Below are 23,831 nucleotides of genomic sequence, written 5' to 3'. Positions count from 1 at the left end.
GAGGAAAGTCCCAAGTTAAACATGAGTCACGGAGGGAGCTCCCACCCCCCCACAGCTCCTGAAGGTCTGAGCTGCAAAAAGACGGAGATCACCAAGGGGCTGCTGTGCCTCTGGGCTTGTGCAGTGTGCAGGAGGGCCCATCAGCTTGGAGTCATGCCGGGGCAGCAATCAAGCTGTGGCTGGCCTAGTCTCCACCTGGGGGCTCTGGTGAGAAAAGGGTCTGGGGGCCAACGGGACCCTCAGATCTACATAAGAAAAGTGGCAGCTTAGCGAAGGGTCCCCAAATAAGTTATTTGGAAGCATTTATAAACCGCTTACACCTCGGGATTGCAAAACAGTCTCAAATGGAAGCACTGAAGCCCCCCAAAAGCCATGCTCAGTCCAGCTCCCCCCAGATGTGCTGAACTGCAACCCCACAGCATCCCCAGCTGGCATGGCCAATACTGACTGGGGGTTATGGGAACTGTAATCCAACACATCTAGAGGTTTGCCAGGAAGCCTCAGAAGAATGGTGTACCGTGCAGAATGATATACGGTTTGTCAAACACACAAGTGAGCAACTAAAGATGCTCACCCCAAACACCCAGAAACACACTCGATCACCCCCCCACCATGTAATTAGGGGGTTAAAAGATGAATAGGTGCTGGGTTTCCTTCTCCCTCAAATGGGGTGGGAGGGCACAGGATTGGAACAGCTTCAGATACGGAGGAAAAGAACTTAAAGGGCCAATGGATACTTACCGGGCCGGGGGGGGCGGGGGGGGGCGGGCTGCTGTACAAGGCATCATTTGCTCAGCTTTGGACTACTGTTATTTCGTGATCTGTTTATAGTCCATTCCGCAACCTGAGCGCATGACCTGGAGGCAGGACTCGTCCTTGTTATATCACATGGCCCATGCTGCGCTCGTGGCCTCGATCGCGGCTCCCTGGACACCGACGGGTGTGTGCACGCACCGTTTGCTGGATGATGGTTTTGTGCTCTTAACTCCCTCTTCCGCCTTTATGCAGTCCGTTCTTTATTCTTAACCCCCCTCAAGAAACCCGGGAAGTTCTCTTGGCCATGTACGGTCGAGCAAAAGCCCAGGACCCAGAATAGGCGGGCTGGAGGGGGCCAGCGGGCCGCCGGGTCCGGCCCCTGCTCCGTGCAGGGCTGCCAGCAAGACCACCCCTCTCAGAGGGCTGCCTGGTTGCCCCCCCCCGATGCCTCCAGGGTGGCAGAGCCCACAATCTCCCTGCTGCATCATGGGAACATCTCGCGCTGCTCTAACAGTTTTTCCCTGATGTCTAGCCAGAATCGGACTTCCCGTAACTTGAGCTCATCATCCCATGTCCTGCGCTCTGGGGTGCCTGAGAAGAGATCCCGGCCTTCCGTTCTGTGACAGCCTTTCAAGGACTTGCCGAGTGCTCTTGCATCTCCCCTCCGTCTTCTCTTCTCGAGGCTGAACATGCCCAGTTCTTTCCATCTCTCCTTGTAGGGCTTGGTTTCCAGTCCCCGGATCGTTCCTGTCGCCCTCCTCCGAACCCTTTCCAGCTCGTCTGCATCTTTCTTCGGCTGTGATGCCCAGAACTGGACACAGGAACTCCAGAGGAGGGCCGCCAGTGCTGAGTCAAGGGGAAAAGGCACTTCACATGACTGGGAAGTGACATTTCTTTTAATGCAGCCCAAAATAGCGTTTGTCCTTTTTGCAGCCCCTTCACATTGTGGACTCATATTCAGCTTGTGATCGGCGAGATCCTGAGCCAAGGATTCCCCATAATTTTACAGTGCGTTTCTTTTTTCGAGGTGAAGAACTTGGCATTTGCCCCTGTCAAATTTCAGCCTGTTGCTTTCAGCCCAGCACTTCAGCCTTTCAGGATCACCTTGAATCTGGCTTCTGTCTTCCAGAGTATTACTTTTCCCACCCAGTTTTGGGTCTTCTGCAGTCTGAGAACTGTTCCTCACGCTTCCTCATCCAAATCATTAATTTAAAAAATCGCAGAGCCCTGGGCCCAGGACAACCCTGCAGCACCCCTCTTGTTACAGATGCTAAAAGAAGCAAAGAAAAGTGACTGCAGACCCCCCCCCCCAAGCTCTTGGGACTCTGCGAGGGGGCTGTGCGGGGTCTCACCAAACGGCCGTCATGCAGGTGAGCTTGCCCATTTAAAAATGGCTACTGTGGGTCCCACAACCAGTCGCGACAAGCTCATTTCCCAGAAAGCACACCGGTGGAACTGAAAGAAAGCTAATTTGGTCTGTGTGGTAAGCATGAAGTGGGGATGGGGGTCGGTTCCAAAACAGGAAACTACGCTTTCAGACACAAACAGAGACAGTTCTGGTAGCCAGCCCTGCATGTTGAAGAAAACCAGCTCCCCAGTCTAAAAAAGAGAGAGAGAAAGAAAGGTTTTTTAAACAAAAAAGTTAGATAAAAAGCTGGATGGGCAGGAAAACCCTGGCGCGGCCCATGGCACTCTTGGGACAAGGCCACCGGCTGGCTTTCTCACGTGGCCCAGGAAGGGCCGGGGGCCCCGGAGCTGGGCTGGGGCGCCTTCTGCCAGCCCTTTCTCACAGGACGAGAGATCCGAGCTCCAGGCACGGCACGTGAGCCGGGCTGGCACCGCCGAGACGCACGCGTGTGCTTGGAATCCAATCCCTTTGCGCGGCGGGGGGGGGGTTGTATGAAGCTGGCGGGGGACGCGGCACCTGTCGCGAACCTTCATCCTCCCGAGCAGCCGCTTTCCCCAGATGGTCGTTTGAGGACATCCTAAATCCCCCACCGATGACTGGCCCCTTGATTCAAAAGCCGCATCTCCTCTTTGGAATGTGCGAAGTACTAGAAGAGGGAGGGCCCTCGGGTCACGTGCAAAGTGTTTTCTTCCCTTACCAATAAGCAACTGCAGCCATCATCCATTGGGGACCCCCCCCCCGCATGGGCTTGCCCAGTCCAGGCCTCCCCAGTCTGACCCCTTGAAAAGGGAATGCTCTGTTCTTTCTTTCCTTCTTTCATTCTAATACTTTTCATTTTTCCAACATAGAAAAGGGAATGTCTACAGAGACCTCCAAAAAAGCAAATCCCCCCCGGGAGCGGGGGACTCGTGCTCTGGGCTCCTCTGGCCCGACTCCGACACCCCCCAGCTCCAGCCAGCGCTGCCAAATGGGCGGGGATGATAGGGGCTGCAGTCCAAAGCCCTGGCGCGCTCCCACGGGCTCCGAAGCAGCGGAGCCCTGGCCTCAGGGCCGTGCCACGGACCCCCGGAGCAGGGGCGACCGCGCCGCCCTCCGCCGCCGGCAGGGGGAGCCCGCGCGCCCCAGCGCCCGCGGGCGCCCCCTCGTGCCCACGAGGGAAAGCGCCGCCCCGGGACCCGTGTCCGGGTTTTGCTGGCGGCCGCCGCCGCGCCCCGTGGAGGAGGCTCCGGGCACAGGTGCGTGGGCCGCCCCGAAATCCCGGGCTGGAGTTTTTCCTAGCAGCGGGAGCGGGAGCAGGAGAAGGCGGAACCTGGCGGGGGAACAAAACGGGGCCGCCGCAGCGCGAAGCAAATGAGGAAAATGCGGCCCGGCGGCCGGCAACGCGCAAGCGGCGTGGTGGGAGGAGAAGGGATTCTGGACATGCTCGGCGCCCGCATTTCTTACGCGTTCGGGCCCCTGCTGCGGCGCAGGGCAGAGCCCTCCCGCTGGAGAGGTTCTGGGGCTCAGCCTGGCTGGCGTGATTCCAGCTCAGCTTGTCTGCGTAGTATTCCGGGCATCTCAGCGTCTTTCCCAAGACGGGGTACACAGTCCGCCTTGTCGTCATTTCATCCTCACAACAACCTTGCAAGGAAGGCTAGGCTGACAGTCAAAGTGCTCTAACCACTATGACACGCTACTGGGCTTTAGCTCTGATCAGCCGTTGCCTGCTAGACTGCAGGACTAAGCAGGAATATTCTGTCCTGGCACATATATTTTATATTGTTATTTTTTACATTTTAACTTAATGTTTGTATTTTACAAACGTTTTAATTTAATGTTATAATTTAATGTTTGTATATTTTTTAACTTAATGTTGTAAGCCGCCCCGAGGCTTCGGCAAATGGGGCGGCATAAAAATGTTTTAATAAATGAATAAATAAATAAACCAGGCCATAGGGCAGGTTTTCCCAACCTGGTGCCCGCCAAGGGCCAGGAGTTCAGTTTCCATCAGCCCCAGCCAGCCATCAGGAATGCTGGGAGCTGTGCACTTGTATCATCCTCCCCCCGTCACTTTTAACCTCACAACAACAACCCTGTGAGGTAGGTGAGGCTGAGCATGAATGGCTGGTCCAAAGGCGCCCAGTGAGCTTCATGGGCTGAGGGCGCCTCGAACCCGGATCTCCCGCGTCCCCAGTCGAATGCACTCGCCGCTACACCACGCTGGCCGTTAGATCGCTGAGTTGATGGCCAGTGGCCCACAGAAAAAGACGTACTGACATAGCGAGTCCACAGTAGTTTAGAATTGGCGTGCAAGCTTCTGGGTCACACAGAACCCTTCCTCTGCCTGTGTGACCATGTGAGCCTACGCTGAACAAGCAGGAGAACAGGACCTCCCTTCCTAGTTTACTTTTTGTGAGCTTCATTGGCACAGCTAGGGAATTTGAGACGTTGGACTTAACAGCCTCACCCTGACCCTTCAGAGACTGAACCGAACACTTGAATTCTCAAGTACCTGACTAACCTCGTTCATCTTTCTCCAGCCCTCTCCAGGATTGAGAACTGCTTCTGCATTCCTGAAGTTTCAGCAAAAAACAAAACCGAACGGGGCTTGCAAGCACCGATTTAAAAAGGGAGCAGCCTCTGCACATGCGCAGACTCAAATAGTAGTACCAGCCCGACTCCGGGAATAAAGCGGGGGCTTCGCACTGGCTGTGCGCTGACTTGGGCGCAAGCGTGTGATGCAGCAAAGCGTCAGAGATGTCCAAAACAATTTTCCAGAGCCCTGGGTGACCAGCAGTAGATTCTAGCAGGGAAAGGAAGGGGTAAGCAGCTCCCGCCCCCCCCCCGCCAGCTGCAATCCACTCAAGGTGTGCCCCAGCCTCCCCCAGGAGACCTGGGGCCCTGCCCTGGCTGGGCCACACCTGACTTGGCTCAGGGCATCATCGCTCAGCCAGCCCAGCAAGCCCACCGGCTCAGCCGAGCGGAATCCGCATCCGTTACCACTGGGCATTTGCTGCTGGTGCCCAGGCCCCTCAAGGGCATTTCCAGGTGGGGGGGCTCCCCATCGCAGACCCACAGAGGGGCAAAGACACAGAGGGAGCCGAATAGTGAGGAACGCTTGGGAGCCCGAGATGGGCAATGCAGAGAGATGCAGCCGGGCTAAGACCTGCGATTTCGCCCCCTGAGGGCAGGGGGCAAAGAGATCCTCCTCTGGAAAGGGGCGGAAAGAGGGGGAGGAAGGGGGTGGCTGGCCCAGGCCCCGGGGCGTCTGCGGCAGGAGGCTGCGGGGTTGCAAGGAACCAGGAAGGCACCTGCACAGCCGCCTTCCTCTTTCCACCCAAAGCCAGAGCCAGCGCTTTGGCCTTGTAGTCCGCCCAGGTGCCAGCTGGCTCTGCAGCACAGCGGGCCTGCAAACAGCCCCCAGACCCGCTACGTGCCGGCGGCCCGGCCTGCCCTCGAGGCCCAGCCCAGGAGTCACGAAACAGGAGGGGCGCTGGACACTGAGCCAGAGCCGTGGCCACCCAGCCTGCCACCGGGCTCTGACTGGCAGCGGCGGCTGTGCAGCGAGAAATACCCAGAAATTGCACCCTGAGCACCAGGCCGTGGCAGCCGAACGAGCTTTGGCATTCTCCGGAATGTTCCACCAGCCTACAGCGGTGCTGGGCCACCATGCCCAGTATCCCTGGCCAGCCAAGAAGGCTGGGGAAGCTGAGCTGGATGGCTAATAGAGTGGTGCAGGCAGGGAAAGCGGAAAACACAGGCGAGGGGCAGCCCGGCCTAGCGGTCGGTGCCCTGGTGACCTCCCAGTTAGGTGACCAGGACCTGGGACTCTCCTTGCGCCTGGTGCGGAAGCCAAGCCGCAGCAAGCGCAAAATGCAGCAGCTCAGGTGCTCAAGCTCACCTTGGCCACCTGTACGGAAGACCCCTCCCAGCTACAGAGCCACCTCCGAGGTTTATTTTTACGTAAATGTTTGTGTCTGCAGGTGTCTCCCCGGGGCCCCCACCGTGTCAGAGGAGTTTCGATGCAGGCAGCACGAAGCTTTCAGGTGATGAAGTGGCACAGAAGGAGGGCAAGAAACTGGCGCATCCAAAACCGAGCAGAAGGGGAGCTGAGGCAGCGATGCCTGTGGCAGGTGGGGGGGGGGATACGTGAGTCGGCCTAGTTCCGTTTCCTGGCTGGATTTCACCGTGTTTCTCTCCCTCCCTCTAGACCAAAAGTCACCCAGGGCCGGTGGCCTGCCCATCATTCTCTCAGTTTCGCCTCCGGGGAACAAGGAGCTGTAAAGTGAGCCCAGAGCGCTGGAAGGATGGCAGGGCGGAGTGCTCCCGGGCATGTCATGCCGCCCGGCCGGGGGGGGGGGTGGCACTTCCCGGGCCTGGATCCGTGCCCAGGGTGTGGCAGGAACCCGTGGCCTTATACGGCACGGCTGGATGCGGAAGCTGCTCCTCCACCGGCCGCATGCGCCGCGAGGACTGCCCTGCGATGGGAGCCTGGGTGTGATTGCGGGAGGGGGCCGTTTGCGCGTGCGCCTGTTCAAAGCAAGGCCCTTTCTGCTTGCGGGGGTGATGTTCTTGCAGTTCACATGCAGGTGGGACCGGAAGCCCCTGGGCTCCCCGGACTGCAGTATAGTTTAAATGCTTTGGAGCAAATAAGGGCAACTCTGAACATGTGCAGAGTGCTCCCTCATCAGCACTTGACCCAGGGCCTGGTTTTGCCATCCGGTGACTCAGCACTGGATGATACGGGATGAGAATAGACACACGGGCCGCTTGGGGCCCGGCCTGCGGATCACCCGTCCGGTCCTGTGCCCAGCTGACGTGATGACGTAGAACCATGACTCATGGCCTGACTGCACAGATTGTGCACAACACTTTCATGTGGTTCTCGTGCAAGGGAAAATGGGACTGTTCAGATTTCAAATCAAAAAGTGCAAGTATAAACAAACCAGGGAAACATACTCCACGCATGCCCAGATATATTATTATTATTATTATTATTATTATTATTATTATTATTAACATTTCTATGCCGCCCCTTGCCGAAACCTCGGGGCGGCTTACAACATGATAAAATACATTGAAATACAATAGTACATAATAAATTACCATTAAATACAAAAATACAAAAAATACATTGATTTACAAATATAAAATTAAAATTATCAGTATAAAATAAAAATATAGGATGAGAAAGAGAAGGAAGAAGAAGTTGCCCAGGCCAGATCATATGTTTTAACAATTGAAATGATGTTTAAATAAAAAGGTCTTTACCTGGCGCCGAAAAACCAGTAACGACGGTGCCAGGCGGACCTCTTTGGGGAGTGAATTCCATAGGTTGGGCGCCACCGCAGAGAAAGCCCTCCTCCGGGTACTTACTCTCCTAATTTCTTTCATGGAGGGTTCCCGGAGAAGGGACTCTCCTGCAGATCTCAAAGGGCGGTCGGGCATATACGGACGTAAGCGCTCCTTCATGTAGCCAGGACCCAAGCCGTTTAGGGCTTTATAGGTCATAATCAACACCTTGAATTGGGCCCAGGCTTCAATGGGAAGCCAGTGAAGCTGACGGAGGACTGGAGTCATGTGAGCATAACGCCCCATCCCCGTCAGCAACCTGGCAGCTCTATTTTGCACCAATTGAAGTGTTCGGACTGTCTTCAGGGGAAGCCCCACATAAAGCGCGTTACAGAAGTCTAGGCGGGAAGATATCCTCTTTCCTGCCAGACTTTACACTCATTTCCAGTACTGAGCACAGGCGTGAACTTGGCAAGGTTTAACCTCTAAAAAAGACATTGTTCGGGGCTGCCTAATCCACCTTATTAGAAATGGAGAAGAGCACCGCTAGGTCAGGTCATCAGGCAGAGTACGCTGTCTCCAACAGGGGACAGCCGAGTAGCCCTGCAAAGCCTGCAGAGACAGTGGGAAAAGGAGAATTTCCCTCGTCATGCTAAACCAGGGGGGTGGTTGAAAGTTGTTGAGTGGCGGGAGATTCGGGGCACTCAAGGACCACCTGCTCGCACAGGTCCCGATGCTGCTGCCGCCGACGTGGAAGGCTTTAAGGGGGCTCCGACCGACCGGTTCAGGGAGGAGCGGGGGGGGGCACGCTCATCGCTCTTCATGGCTGCACCGCGCCCCCAGGAGGTATGGCTGGGAGGGCGGGTGGGCGCTCGGCTTCCCTGTGGGTGGCCCCAGTGCCAGGAGGGAAGGAGTCGGAAGCCTCTGCCCCGCTGCTCCTCCGTTTATTTTCCCACGGCTTTTCCCGGTGGGCACTCCAGTTGCGCTGCTGCAGAAGGGAGGTTCGGCTGGACCCCTGCGCCACCCCGAGCACCTGCGCCACTTCCGCCTTCGAGTGGCCCGCAGCACCCACTGGGCATTCCTGGGGCGACGCAGGGGCCGTGCATCCCAGCGCAGTCGCCTAGCCCTCCCCAACACGGGGCGTGAGGAGGCATGGGGCTGCGGCCGGCAAGGATGATGGGAATGGTGGGGCAGCTTGGGAAGGGCAGCGCAAGGCATCCGCCCGGTGGCGTGGGTGCCAGGTTGCTTTTGCATCCCACGACCGTGGCACATGGTGAGCGAGGCTGGGCCTGGCTACGTACTGGAAGTGCAAGGGAAATCGGTATCAGATCTGCAGACAATACAGAACCGGGTGGAAGAGCAAACAACCTAAAAGACGGAAGGAAGATCCAGGGAGATCTTGATGAGCTTGAACGCTGGGCTGAAAGCAACTGAACGAGATTCAGTAGGGACAAGTGCCAAGTCCTCCACCCAGGAAAGAGAAAGCAAAGGCATCAATACAAGATGGGGAGTACGTAGCTCAACAATACCGAAAAGGAAAAAAGTCTTGGAGTTATCATGGACAACCGGCTAGATATGAGCCAACAATGCAGCCACCAAAAGGGCAAAGGCTATATTTTATTATTTATTTATTTATTAAAACATTTTTATGCCGCCCCATTCGCCGAAGCCTCGGGGCGGCTTACAAACAATATATAGGGAAGTATTTATAGAATTATTACTTTTAAATCATGAGAAGTAGTAGTTCCCCCATACTCTTCACTAGTCAGACCTCACCTGGAATACTGTGTCCAGTTCTGGGCACCAAGATTTCAGAAAGATGCAGAAAAATTAGAAAGGGTCCAGCGGAGGTCAACAAAATTGACCCAGGATTTGGAAGCACTGCCCTGTGAGGAGAGACGGAGAGAACTGGGCATGTTCGGCCCTGAGGAGAGAAGACTGAGGGGGGACACGGTACCCCTCTAGAAGGACCTCAAAGGCTGCCACAGAGAGGAAGGCCAAGATCTCTTCTTGCTGCTGCCAGAGGGTAGGACGCGGAATAACCAGGCCAAGTTACGACAACCCAGATTCAGGCTGGGCGTCAGGAAGAGCTTCCTCAGTGTCAGAGCAACATGACAGTGGAGCCAGCTGCCTGGAGGGGTGGGGGGCTCTCCCACACCGGGGACCGGACAGCCTTCTGAGTGGGGTGGTAAAAATTGGTGCCCTGAACCAGCAGGGGGTTGGGGCCCGGTGGCTCTCTTGGCCCCTTCCAGCTCTACTGCTCTGATTCTACAAGGGGCCGATCGATCGCACATGGCGCATTTCCATAAACTGACTTCCTTTTTAGGGAAAGCACAGAAAAGGTGACATTTACCGAACCAGAGATGTTTTAGAGTGGGGAGGGCAGAACTCAGAGTGCATTTCCCCTTTTCCTTGCTTACATGCCCCCGCTGCCGGGGCACGGTGGGAGTGGACAGACCTCTTGTCTAAACGGACCTTGGATGGGATTTTGCTCTAACTCTTGCGCGCCTCAGGTCATGCCCTGAATTTTGCCCCGGGGCACATCCTGCCTGTCTCAGGACCTCCCCAAATGGCCGCACCCCCCATCAAGAGGCCCACATCACTCTTCCCACAGTTTCCCAAGGTCAGGCACCAGCACAGAGTACCTCCAGCCACAATAAACTTGTGTCTTTGGCGCAGTGCTTGAGGGCCATTCCTTAATTCCGCCGGGCACAACCAGGTGCCCCTTTAGACTAGGGGGAAGCCCTGCAACTTCCTGGCACGGCTTGCCGGGACTTGTGGGGCCCGAATTTCTGTCTAAACAGGCATGGGGCTGAGACCCTTTACCCTTTCTCTGCCACGGGACAGCCGAAGTGCTCTGGGCAGTTTCCAAAGAGTCAAGCGGGGGGCGGGGGGACAAATACCAAGCGAAAAACCGTTTACGGAGAGGCACATGGTCTCAGAAAGGATTCAAACGAGTCGGTCAGCGCATGCGGCCTTTTGCAAAAGTCTCTTCCTGGATGGTGTTTGTGGCACTGCCGGGAAGGCCCACGGAAGCTTCACCTTCAGGATTTCTGCCTGTAATTCAGGGCAACACGCGGAAAAGGAAGGAAGGGAAGGCGAAAAGGGGGCACGGGGAGGATGGGGCAGCGGCTGAAAGCCCCTCCCCGGGAAGCCAGAGTAGCCTTGGATGTCAGTTTCTGTTGACACGCTCCCTCCCACTCCAGGCCCTGATGTCACGCTCCCTTCCCCCTCCGGGCTAGCGCATAAATACAGGTGCACTCACCTGGCGCGCAGGTACACTTCCTCCGGCGCTCCCGCTCCATGGCCAACTCGGGCTTGCAGCTGCTGGGCTTCGCCCTGGCCCTGCTGGGCTGGTTTGCCACCATCGTGGCCACCTTCCTGCCCCAGTGGCAGGTGTCGTCGTACGCCACCGGCAGCATCATCACGGCCCAGGCCATCTACCGCGGCCTCTGGATGGACTGCGCGTGGCAGAGCACCGGGCAGATCCAGTGCAAGGTCTACGACACCATCCTGGGCCTCTCCCGTGAGTGCGGCCGGGCCTCGGGCCAGGGGGCGCCGTGGGGCAGCGGCGGGCGGAGCGAGGGGGGCCCTCGAGAGGCGCGGGGCAGGGCCGGGGGCTGCGGAAGCGGGGGGGCGTGGGGCGCACGGGGGGCTGCGGGACAGGCGGGGCCGGGGGCTGCGGGGCGAGCGCCCTCGCAGGGGCGGCGGCGGCGGCGAAGGTCACGGGGCGGCGGGCCGGGGGGAGCTTTGGCGGGCGGGGGCCGCCCCGGCAGGAGGGCGGCGGCGGAGCTCGAGGGGCTTCCCGGGGTCGGAGGGGCGGCCGCGGGCGAAGCCGGAGGCAACCGGGCCGGGAAAGGGCGCCCCGCTCGGCCGCCCGCCCGCCCTTTGCCCCGCGGCTGCTGCTGCTGCGCCGCGGCTCCTCGGCGGCCCTTCCCGGAGCGCGTCCTCGGGCCGCGCCCTGGAGCGCTGCGCCCTCGGCGGCGACTCGGAGGGGCTGGAAGGGGCCCTGCGCCCCGAGCAGCGCCCCCCCCCCCCGCGGTCCGCTGCGTGCTCGGCGGTGTGTTGGAAAGGATCGGGGCCGGTGAAACGTGTGTGCTGGAGAGGAGGCATTTCCAGAATCTTTGGGCACAACCCCCTTTTCGGATTAAGGTGCGCGTTCGGAGGGGAAAAAGGGTTGCGACAACCAGCGTTCCCCGGCCAGCCTTTAAAAAAACCAGTTTTTAAAAAATGTACAGACAGGGAAGCAGGAGGGGGTTCAAGGGGTGTTTGCCCTCTGATTCTCACCCGGAAGCCTCTTTCTCCCTCCCAGTTTAAAAAGAAAGCTGACTTAGTGCGGGTTGATTGTGGTTCCTCAGTGAAAGAAAACACTTCAGGCATGCTCAGAGGGTCGCTTCTGGGCTTATCTGAATTCAACCTCATTGCTGTCCTTAACTTTTAATAATCGCAGTAAACTTGTTGGAAGGAGCGGCGCTTTGCGGGGTGTGGTGGAGTGTCGAGGAATTAGCGATGGGTCAGGAAACTGACAAAGATGAAAGGAAAAACAGGAAGGCCGAGGTTGAGCAAGCATCGAAAGCTGAATTTCCTGGCCCCCCCCCCCCCGTGTTCCTCAGGTGCATTGGACCACAGCTCCCATCATGTCCAGCCAGCACGCTGGGAAAGGCTGCTGGGAGTCACTTGTAGAAGTCCGTTTTTGTTTTCGCAGCCTGAGTAAACCTTGCTATCTCTCTGCACCCCGAAGGGGCTTTTCCGAGGAAGGCTTAGCTCAGTCTGCCTAAATCCGCGCGGCTTGACGCGGCCTTAAATGGGGATTTGTGGGGTTTGGAAGGCAAAACAAGGGAAGCCAAAAGCACACTCTGTTTCAACCGCGGCGCTGCCCCTCCTTCCCCAAACAGGAGGAGGGTGGGGAGGGCAGCCGGCGCTCTTCCCCAATCTTCAAATATTGCGTGTGGGGAGGGAGTTGGGGGGGGGGGCTAGGAACCCCCTGCCCTGACTCTCCCTTTTTCTCCCCCTGTGATCTCCTTTGCTGCAGGTGTCAGAATTTTCTTTTCTTTTAAAAGCCCCCCCCCGCCCCTCCCCATCTTTCCTTGGCTTTTTCTCTTAGTTCCTTTTGCAGGTTTCCCTTCCTGCAACCAACCCGGCAGGTTGGGTCAGTTCCTTTGGTCTTTCCCTCCTCCCTTCTCAGGCCCCACCCTCGGGCAAGCATGACAAAGGACTTTGCTGATGGATTTCCCCCTTTGTCACCCCTGGTTACCTGGGGCCCTCCCAGGCGGCTGGCTTTCTGAAGAGGAAGGCCAGAGAGAGACTGGGAGAAGCTGGAGGTGGCATTCAGTGTCTTATCAGCAGAGCCACACAGGTCTCTGCCTCCAAGGCGGCTCCAATTAGAAGAGCCTGTGGGGGAGAACAGAAGGACTACCTGAAGTCCTTGCCTTCCAGCGCCATGACTCTCCTCACATCACGGCAAAAAATTCAAGCTCAGAGTCATACTATTAATAAGCAGTAATTGAAGCGTCTAACCGGCTTGGGCCACAGAAATACCTCCTGGGGCCCAGCAGCTGATGTCAGAGAAAGGATCCTGGTGGGGCGGGGGCGAGGAGTGCTGAAGGAGGAAAGACTCTTGCCTGATGGTGGTGGTGAAATCCCGCATCATTTCCAGTGCAATCGCCGCCTCAGCCCTGGCCTGGGAACGTGTTCCGGCTTCCGAGCAAAACAGAGTTGCCTCCATGGCTCCCAGGCTCAGTTTTGTCCTGCTTCCTATTTCTCTTACACACCAACTTAAGGACCGTAACTCCACGACTTCCCCTGCTTGTGAGAGCTGCTTTGCTCCCTCCATAAAAATGAGGGGGGGTTGCTTTCTTTTCAGGACTGGGCACAAAAGCCCTCGACCCAGCCACGGGCCGTCTTCCACGTCCTTTGAGGCTTTTCTGAAGGTAGACGTTCGGCTGACAGGCCCTTTCCCGCCGCCCAACCCTTTAGTTTTTGCTCTGTTCCTTTCCAACGGCTCCGAGGGGTCCTCTGGAGAGGGTCTTCCCCGCCTCAGAAGAGTTGGAGCAGGCAGGCTGGGCAAGCCTGAAACGAGGGCTGCCAGAGGAGTTTTGAGCCTGGATAGACGTCGCTGCTTTGCTTTCTTACGTGTGGGTCTCCCCTCGCCTGGGTTTTTCCTGCCAGGGCCGGGAAAGGGATGCTTTGGCTCTCTCTGCACACCCGGAAACCATGGCCTGCTGCTGTTTATAAAACCGAGGCGAGGCTACAAAGGTGCGTGATAACTTATCGGGCCTCGGTATTTGAGAAAACAATCTGGCCTTGCCGGTGGCCTAGAGCAACCGCAGGGGTCATGGGGAGCAGAGCTCAGAGTTAAGCTTCACCGTTGGCTCTGCGTTGGTCCCCTGGTGGGGGTTTTGCTTTTCCCAGACCTTGTTGCATGGAGGTGGTATTCCGGCTTCTCTGGAAAAGGAAGAGAAGACGGTGTTGTCCAGGGGTTGCTTGTGTTGCCGCGGATTATCATGTTTTCTGAACCCGGCCAGGATAACAAGCCATGATGAACCATCGGATCACGATCCAGCAACAAACCAGGGCTTCTCTTCCGTTGCTTGTGGCTCGCTACTGGATTCAGACAGTCCGATTACCCGTGATATCAAACAGGGTGTTGTTTCAATGGCGTTCAGCCACGGCCAGGGAAAAGCTGGACCGAGGCTTGGGGCCGGATGAATGAGGCCGAGTCTTGTGTTGTCTGAACACTGCACGAAATTAGATCGGGGCAGAGGGAGGCTGCGCATCCTGGCAGATCAGGGTGACGAGAGGGCAGCGGGTAGGCGTCTGAGTTCTGGCCCAGTCTGGGGGCTGGCAGGAGGGCAGCCGGCTGAAAAGGTTTGCTGAAATGAGTTCTGTCCTGCTGCCCAGAGGGATGAATGAGCAGGCCGGGCGCCTGGACTCCCCGAAGCAATGGAGGGAATTCCCTTCCCCTGTCAGGAGCCCCCTGCCCCCCTCCCGTCCCGGGCTGGGCCCCTCTGCCCACATCAGTTTCAGCGAAACTCCGCTGTTTGTTCCCGCGGGTTGGCTGGCGATGGCTGCCCGCCCGCACTCAGCACACCTGTCCTGGGGGAAGGCTGATGTCACTTCAACACCCTGTGGGGAGGGGGGGAGGGAGGGAGGGAGGGGGTGGTGCTTTTCGATCAGCCATGACACCAGCTTTGCTCTGAAGGGACGCCCATTTCAAGGCACCACGATCAGAGCCTTCCTTCCTTCCTTCCCATCGCGGTGCCTGGGGTGGGCCCAAAGCGGCTCTCCGCTTGGTTGTTTCAAAAAGCAGGCGGCAGCAACGGTCTTTCTGCTCCTGCCCTTCACCTCTTGGGGGCGGCGGGGGGGGGGGTCATACCTTTTTCCACAGGACATGTCAGTGCAAGGGAAAGACCCCAGAATTCCTCCTGTAGTTCAGTCCTCCCCAACCGGGTGCCCTCCAGGTGGGTTGGAGAACAGCTCCCATCACTCCCAGCCAGCAGGGTCTTTGCCACACCTGGAGGGCAGCCAGATGGGATTGGCTCCTGTGACCCTTCCTTTAAGGCGTTTAGACACAAAAGGTGCCAGGAATTGGGCCGGCGCTGGTTTTACGATGGCCGACGAGTCCCAGGCGTGGCTCCCGCAGACATGCTGGGAAGGGGCACTCTCAGGAACGCGATGCTGCCCTCCGGAGCCCCCCGGGCCGGCTCTTGGGGGTCTCTCCAGCACTGCACTGGAAGGGCAGCCTCCTCCCCTCCCCGGGGGCACAGCCGGACTGTGGGGACCCCCGTGCGTTTCTCCAAAGACTCACTGCCCTCCCTGGCGCCAGCCCCCCGTGCCAGCTGCCCCACGTCCATGGGGAGGGTGCCGCCCTGGATGGAAGGAGCCAACAGTTCATTCCTGGAGGGCGTCTTCCAATATTTATTTCATCCTGTGTATTTAATTTAATATCTGGGTGATCTAGGACTGACTTTGAACAGTGTTTGGAAGCTGAAGGGAGGCTTTTGATTGTTCGGTTTGTAAATGTGTAAACTCCTTTCTAGCGGTTTAAGCAGGCAGGGACTGTGGTTAACCTCCTGCCCCGACTGGGTTGGGCCCCTCTCCCAGGGACTCTGGGGACTGCCCTTTCCCCAAACTTGTGCCCTTCAGACCTGCCTGGACTACAAAGCCAGCCATCCCCAGACTGGCTGGGAAGGGAGAAAAGAGATTGCAGTGCAGCGTATCTGGAGGGGCCAGCTTGGGAGAAGGCTGGATAGATTTGGGGGCAGCGCTGGCTGGCAGGGGGCAGGCGTCCCCCTCTGCTGTAGCTGCATTGCCCTGCCAACTTGTGCCCGAAGGGGGGGTTCCACAACAGGGCCAGATTTGGGGCCACATGGAAGAAGGTGTGGGGCGTAGGGAACCCTCCGTGACTGCCTGGGGTTCCTTCCTTGAGCTGAAAAGACCTCAGGAGCCCTGGAGCTTGGGATTCGCTTTCACGAGAGCCCCTTCTCTCCCGGGATCTCTTCTCCCTCACTTAGAGGCAGGCGCTGCCCTGGAGTCCCCAACCATGTTGCGAATCCAGAAAGAGTTAAGTCAGGTGTGGCTTTATTGCTCCCCTGCTAACAAACCCTTTAGACTTTGCATTTTACCTGGCTGCGCCTCGGCACTGGGCCAGAGGTGGCAAGGCAGCAGTGCCTCCTGCCTCACTTTCCCCTTTCGCAGGGCATGGCTTCCATGCAGAACCCAAGCCCCGTTCCCTGAAAGGGTGCGTAGACTGGAGAGAAACTCCAGATGCTCCCAGGGCCCGGCTCAGCCTCTGTTCCTCCCCAGCCTGATGGGCTAGCCTTGCTCTCTGCTCCAGTCGGCACGACTGAGACTGACAGGGATGATGGGAGGCATAGTTTGGCACAACTGAACTGGGCAACAGGGGGGCCGCTGCCACCACCTTCATGGGAATTTCAGCGGGCTGCTGGGGCTGACCCTCGCATCCAAATCAGGCCCCGGCCTCTTGGAATGGCGTTCAGTGCGACGGTTTTGTCAAATCTTTGTGTACAACCAAAGGCGAAAGCCCAGCTTGATCAGTGCGTATATGGAGGGGTACATTTCGCATAATCACTGGCTGTGAGATGGAATGGAAAAGCAAATTTCAAAGGGTTCCGGAATGCCTGACTGAGTCGTGCTTGGAAAAGCAAAGGTCAAAACCCTTCGGGGGCACAGCTGTGCATCAGCGCACCTAGGGCTGCGCCTTCGTTGCTTCCGGGCGAAACCCCATACACGCCTTTTTAGAAATCCACTGATTTCAGGGGCTTTCCCCCCCAAAAAGTGGGGTAGGGTTGCAGCCTCAATTCACTAGCTAAATTTTGCAGTTGCCGTTTTTCCCTGGAGAACAGCTGGCTGCTCTGGAACTGCTCAGGCAGGTTTGAAACAGTTCCAGAGGGCAAATTTGCTCCCTGCGCACCCTTGCACCAAAAGGGGGGCTTCGGGGGAATGCCGTGTCAGACCGGGCTGGAGCTGTACTGGGCCCAGTGCTCGCCCCCCAGCAGGGCAGGGCAGAAAGCTTGCGTTTTCGTGCGCAGAAAGGGCGTATCGCTAAACACGGAGGGGCCATTTTAAAAAGAGGAAGTGGGATCGAGGGATTACTCTGCACGGATTAATCCCACTGCCACGTGAGCAGAGGTCGTGGTGGCGAAGGGTGTGCTTGTGGAAGTTTGCGTCTTGGGTGAGACTGGATGTCTCCGATCTCTTGCAACCTGCGTTTCTGGAGTTTCAAGGCAGTGATGAATGCCTATTTATTTTGCCCGCTCCGTTCATGCTTTCGATGAGCTCCCTTCCACCGTGCCCCGTTACCCCACCCAGTTCTTCGGGTACTTCCGTGCGGGGTGTTTACACTGGAATGCTCCCAGGTGACTCAGTGACCCTTTCCAAGGCATCTTCCTGAGGTCACTGGTCACCGCAGGCGCCTCCCCCTCCTCTGCACCCACCTCCTTGTCTGGCACCTCCATCTGGGGCAACAGGAGAGCTAACTTGGGGCTCGGGGAGAAGGGAAGAAATTAGCACAGCCTTGCAGGGTGTAGATTACTCATCTGTTACAATCAAACTATACAACATACAAGGAAAGGGTGTGGGTGGATGGAAAGGCCCAAGCCCAAGCCCTCTTCCTTGTGGCAGGTATTTAGGAACACCCTGTCTGGCAGGGCGAGCCGAGTCCCTCTTTCTCCGGCTAAAGTGTCGTCCTGGGTTTGGCTCCCCTCTTGCTTCGCACATCGTGCTGCTCCAGAACCGCCTTTGAGCCGGTTCGCCCCTTTTCACCTGTGCTTCTCAAAAACTCCTTCAATCTGTGTGCTTTCCCTCCAATGAAAGGTGTCTCAGCTCAGATTTAGCACTGGTGTTTCTAGGAAGCGAGCCCAGGACCAACCCGAGCCTTGTGGGTGTTCTCCTGGATTTTTCCCACACTAGAATAAACCTGAAATCTCTCAGCAGGGATTAGAGAAACGGAAAAGTCTGCACACGCAGCGGGGAGCTGAGCTCTGTGCAAGCAGTTGGGTTTTGACGCCCTCGGGCGGCCCTCCTCTTCCTCGCTGTGGCTCCCAGTGGCTTGGCGGGCCGGGGGCGAGGCGGCTTGGCATCTCTTGCTGTCCTGGGCCAGCAAGGATCAGTCAGCGCCAGCGGAGTGCGGAAGGGGAGTCGCAACTCCGGGGCTGGTGCCGGCGACCCCAGCAGGTCAGGGGCGCCTGGCGGATGCCCTGGCACGCTCACCCGGGGCACCACTCCTGGCTGGGTGCTCTGGGAGGGAAGCCGACGCCTGGAGCGGGACGGCGGCCGGGGGATTCGCGCAACGGAGGCCGGGGCTCGGGGCAGCACTGCATGGCGCTCGTTCCTGACTCAGCCCTGCTCTCTTTCCAGCCGCCCTACAAGCCACCCGGGCGCTGATGGTGGTCTCCATCGTTCTGGGGCTGATCGCCATGGGCATTGCTGTCATGGGGATGAAGTGCACCCGCTGCGGGCCCGAGGACAGGGTGCAGAAGGCGCGCATCGCCATGACGGGAGGGATCATCTTTCTGGTGGCAGGTGAGTCGGTCCCAAAGCCCACCTGTCCTGGAGCCCAGCGGGCCTGCAAGGCGGAAACGGGCTGGACACCCCGCGCCCCACAGCCTCCTCCGGGCTGGTGCTGGCCAGATGTGCGGACGCCACTGCCCTCGTAGCTGGGCGTGATGGGAGCTGCGGGCTAACACATACAGAGAGCCCCAGGCTGGGCTAGTGGCTCATGCTAAGCCGGGGAGGGGGAACAGCTGCCCCAGATGTGGCTGCAGGGCAATTCCCTTGCTTCTCTCCCGGCCTTCACCTTGCAAGGTGCCCAGGGGCGTGCGCCATCCTGTCTCCTCTCAGTTTTCACCTTACAACAGCCTTGCGAGGTGGGTCGGGCTGCAAGCAGGTGGCGAGGGAGCCGCACAGCCTCTAGACTGAGGCCGGGTCCCCTAAAACCCAGCCCAGCACTCAGCCGGGGCACCGCATTGGCTCGCGTTGCAAAGCCGGGGCGATCCCCCGGCAAGGATCCAGAACTTCTGAGCTCCGAAGTCGAACGTTTCCCCATGGCTGAAATTCACCCACAAAGAGAGCAAAGGGGAGGAGGAACCCCAGACACGCGAGGACTAAGGTGGGCTCCCCCTGTGCTGCAACCCCTCAGGTCTGGCCGCTCTCATCGCCTGCTCCTGGATAGCGAACCAGGTCGTCCGGGATTTCTACGGCACAGGCATGGCTGTAAACTCCAGGTAAGTGTGACGTTTGTGTGTGAATCCGCACTTGGGGATGGAGGGGAAGTGGGCAGGGCAGGAGGCAGGTTCTCTCATGGGCTCCAGAGTCCTCCATGGGAGCAGAGTTTTGCCTTGCCCCCGCAGCGAACCTCAGCTTTGAAGCCTCGAAGGTGCTTTCATGGTGGGACTTCCCACCGGAGGATTCCTTCCGAGGTCTGGACCTCTGCCACCCTAGAGAGCCCCACACAAGGCCCCCATGAGGGAGTCCAGTGTAACCCCCCCCCCCCCCCCCCGCCAGCTGCATTGATTTGCCGGTCTGTAGATGGAGAGGCAGCTGTCTGAGCACATTCTCCGCCTAAACTGGGGTGCAGGGCGTGTCATGTGAGGGCCAGCTATGGCCAGAGAGGTTCTGGGGCCTGCACCCCAGTGAGGGGTGCATCCAAAGGCAGAGGACAGGATCCCCCTCTTTGGCCGAAAGCTTCTTCCCCCCAGAAATGAACCCTTTGTAAACCCCAATATGGGAGAAGGCGAGCTGCTCTGCAGCCCGGTCACGGTTTCTCAGCCCAAAAGGCCTCTCACTCTCCTTCTGTTTCAGGTATGAATTTGGGCCAGCCCTTTTCCTTGGCTGGGCCGGCTCCTTGCTAGCGCTGCTTGGGGGAGGCCTCCTCTCGTGCTCCTGCCCAGAAAATGCGCGCCAGGGGTACAACAATCGCGCATACCCCGCCGGAAAACCCATCTCCGGACCCCCCAGTAACAAGGAGTACGTGTAATCTGGCCCGAAGCACCGGTTCCGTTCCGACACCCTCGCCTGGAATGCCCCCAAGCCGGTCGCACCCATCCTGGGGGTCCTGGACTCTCTGAAATGACTTCAGCACCACTTCGGCACCATCGGAGACGCTATTAGCGTTCTTCATTTCTTGCCGCCTTTTACATGATCCCGGTTTTTTTAATCTTGTAATTCTTCAGGCTGTCTTGTGTGCTTTTTTATAATGGGGGAAGCGTATTTTACTCAGGAGAAATTCGATGAATGATTAACCGATGTTTTGTCACACCCAATGCAGCGCTTTCTGGACGGACAGAAAGGCGGCGGATCTTAATTTTCTGTCCCGTGTTCTTGAGTTTTAGCTGTTGCCCTCCTGGTGGAACTAATCGCAGTTCACATTGTGCTCCGCCGCATATAAAATTGCGGCAGATCCAAAACACGGGCCCCCGTGGCCCCAAATATTCAAGAGCGAGTCATCCATTACAGTGAGTGGAACTCCAAATTCTGTAGTTGCGTTTCCTTGACTGTTTACTCATTTACCCACGGTGGGGCATTTTATGGCGGTGGGGGGAGGAATGCCAGAACTCCCCTCAGGGGCACAAATTTGGGGTGAACAGACATGAACGAGGCTATGACATGCTCATTTGGGGGACAAGTCCGGGGGGGGGGGCTTTCAGGGGTGGGGGGGGGAGATCCCACCTGAAGCTTTGGTGATGATTTATATACCTTTGCATTCTGCACCCTCCCAGAGCTGTTTTGGGGGTCACACACAGACAAAAGGCAGTCCCACCTGTGGCGGTTCTGGGGTGTACCTGAGGAGAGATGACAGGCCCCTTGTGATAAAAGACCCCCTTATCCAGGTGTGAAATTTCCCCAGGACATCCCCGTGCCTTCACCTCAAATCATGTTTAGATAACTTTTCTGTACGTCGTGGTATTTGCTTGCTTGATAGATTTTTAATCATACTATGTTTTCATTGCACGGGGAAGAGGATGTTGGAAAAGGATTTTCTGAAGGCTGGGCCAGGAAAAGAGGCATTCCCAAAGAGAACCTTGCCTTATTTAAAGCACAGCCAAACCCACAAGGGTTTCTGTGCACATGTGGATATTGTTTAATTGTCTGTATGTTGCTGGGAATTGATATTTTTTGTACATAATAAAGACTGTTTTGGACAAAAGCTAGACTTTGTGGATTTCTGTTTTGTGTTGGCGGAGGGAAGAAAATGAGTTACCAAATAGGTGGGAATCAAGTATATAGTTATTTTAATTGTTAATTTATTGATTGTATTTATTGGGTTTTTAGGTACGTGCTGAGATGTTTCTGGATTTTTAAGGCTAATTATGTAATTGTTTATGTTGTAAGCCGTCCCGAGGCTTTTTGCGAATGGGGCGGCATAGAAATTGTTTAAATAAATAAATATAGAAACATAGAAACAGAGCGAGTCAGAAGGGGTCTCCCAGGCCATCTAGTCTGACCTCCGGCACCAGCCGGCTCCGCTCACGACATGCCCACCATGTGGACGTCCAGCCTATCCTTGAACACCCGCACCGATGGGGCCTCAACCATCTCCCATGGAAGCCCATTCCACACCCTCGGGGTCCCGACTGTCAGGAACTGCTTCCTGGCATCCAAATGGAACCTCAGTTCCCTGAGCTTTGCTCTGTTGGCGCGCGTCCTGCCTTCCTCTGCCAGGGAGAACAGGTCTCTCCCCACCTCCGTGTGACACCCCCTCACACGCCTGTATGTCGCCAACAGATCCCCTCGGAGTCTCCTCTTCCCCAGGCTGAAGAGGCCCAGTTCCCCCAGTCTCGCCTCATAAGGCATCCCCTGCAATCCGGCCACCAACCTTGTGGCCCTTCGCTGCACTGACTCCAACCTGGCTATATCGTTTCTGTAAGGAGGGGCCCAAAACTGAGCACAATACTCCAGTTGTGGGAGCACCAGAGTCGCATAGAGTGGCAGCAACACCTCTCTCGATCTAGAAGCCACACTTCTGGCCATGCAGCCAAGGGTGGCGTTCACCCTCTGGCCACTGCGTCATACTCAGGTGAGCCCCGCCAGGTATGTGGGCAGCCGGGGGAACACGTGATGGTCGCCCTGCAAGGCCCTCATGCAGAAGGACGGGGCAGGAGGGGCCTGCAAGCCCGGGCACGGTGGCCGAGCTTGTCAAAGTGCCCCTCTGATCTCGGCAAGAGGAGACCCCGAGCTCCTAGGGTCTTTTCGGGCAGCCTCCCCCAGCCTGGTGCCCTGTACATGTGCTGGACTATGACTCCAGGCTGGGGATGAAGGGGGCTGCAATCCAAGGGCACCAAGCTGGGGGAGGCTGTTAGAGGGGGGTACATGCATGGAGGATGAGGAGGTCTATGGGTGGCCATTGGCCCCACTAGCTAAATAGAGCCTCCCTTTTCTGAGGCAGTCTACCTGGATGGATCCGATACCGGAGGTAAACAGGGGAGCTTGTTTCCTTCGAGCGCTGCGGTCAGACTTCCTGGGGGACATGTGGTTGCCCGCCAGAGGAAGCCAGAAGCCAGCTTAGATGGTTGCGCCATCTGTTCCGGCAGCAGGAGTGCTCCTGTGTACGCAGAAGCCAGGATGGGTGTGTCGTCCTCTACCAGAAGGGAGAGCAGGGAGGGAGGGAGGGAGGGAGGGGAGAGAAAGAGGCAGTTTCTTGACGAGCCAGGGGGCAGGGCCATCTCCTTCCTCCAGTCTCCACAGCTGGAGCGCCGCTGGCATGGAATAGCCGTGCAGCCCCATGGCTGCTGCTCCGACCGGGCTCCCTCCAGGTTTGCTGGACTACAGTGGCTATCATCCCCAGCCAGCACTGCCAGTGCTGGGGGCTGTAGTCCAGACAGGTTGGGGAAGACTGGTTTAAAAGGCGTGCCGCCATTTACATACGCTTCCATTGAGGCATGTCTTGAAATACCAGTAACTCCCTGCAGGTCCCTCTTCCGGGGTGTCCCCCACCCCGGAAACCTCTTGCCGTGACAGAGAAGGGAGAAAGGGGTGAACAGACCAGAGCTGAACTTCTACCTGGGGTGTCGGGGAGAGATGACGAAATGAAGACCGGCCTGATGAAAGCGGCTTTGTGACTTCGAGTTCGATAAGGCAGCTTTGAAATGCGGGGCCTGCAAAGCGAAATGCTCGGCTCCTGCCCACAAGGGCAGGTGGCCTTTTAAAGGAGGGGGTTCTCTGCTCAGGTGGGCAGCAGGTAAGGCGAAGGGAGGTGCCCCAGCCTGGTGCCCTCCAGAGGGACTTTAAAATAGATTATGACTACATTAAAACTTGGGACATCTATATCCTGGATGTCTTCCTTTTACAAAGAACCTAAGGTTCCTTGCATGGGCCTCTACCTTTCCATTTTATCCTCACAACAAGCCTGTGAGGTAGGACAGGCTGAGCAGTCCGGCCCTCTGACTAGCACACCAACTGATGGATGCCTGGGCTGGGGATGATGGGAGTTGTAGCCCAACAGCTCTGGCAGGCACCAGGCGTGGGAAGCCATATTTCAAGGTTAAAACCAACTGGGAGTAACCGCATGCATCACACCTGGCACGTCACCCCATCGTTGCTGGACTACAGTTCCCATCAACCCTGAACATTCACCATGCTGGCTGGGGCTGATGGGGATTGCCATCCCAACAGCATCCGGAGGAGTGCTGGCCGTCACCTTGCACTGCGTATTAAACCAATGTGCTTCCATCTATTTCATATGTTTTAGGGTTCTATGGCCTTCATGTATTTCTGATGTAAACCACAGAGATTTTCAGATATCAAGCGTAACAGAAGCAGGGGTGCAGAACAGCAAGTCTGGGAGCCCAGTGTGGCCCCCTAGGGCCCCAGCCCTCCCTCAGAGGGCCATGTCCCCTTCTCCAGCCCCTTCTCCCACCACCCGTCCTTGCTTGGCTCT

General features: G+C 57.3%; 1 protein-coding gene across 1 annotated transcript; it reads left to right on the top strand.

Moving 5' to 3' along the window:
- The first annotated feature begins 10,737 nt into the window (after window positions 1–10,737).
- Window positions 10,738–20,585, top strand: CLDN7 (claudin 7). The gene is made up of 4 exons (XM_044417209.1): window positions 10,738–10,961; window positions 18,314–18,478; window positions 19,095–19,179; window positions 19,757–20,585. Exons 1-4 carry the CDS (start codon window positions 10,739–10,741, stop codon window positions 19,929–19,931), a joined length of 648 nt encoding a protein of 215 aa, XP_044273144.1. The 5' UTR covers window position 10,738; the 3' UTR covers window positions 19,932–20,585.
- Window positions 20,586–23,831: the final 3,246 nt, after the last annotated feature.

Source organism: Varanus komodoensis, unplaced genomic scaffold (genome assembly GCF_004798865.1).
Source record: "Varanus komodoensis strain SLA01 unplaced genomic scaffold, ASM479886v1 scaffold87, whole genome shotgun sequence".
In the NCBI taxonomy this organism is placed as follows: Eukaryota; Metazoa; Chordata; class Lepidosauria; order Squamata; family Varanidae; genus Varanus; species Varanus komodoensis.
This window is presented reverse-complemented; position numbering and strand designations above follow the sequence as displayed.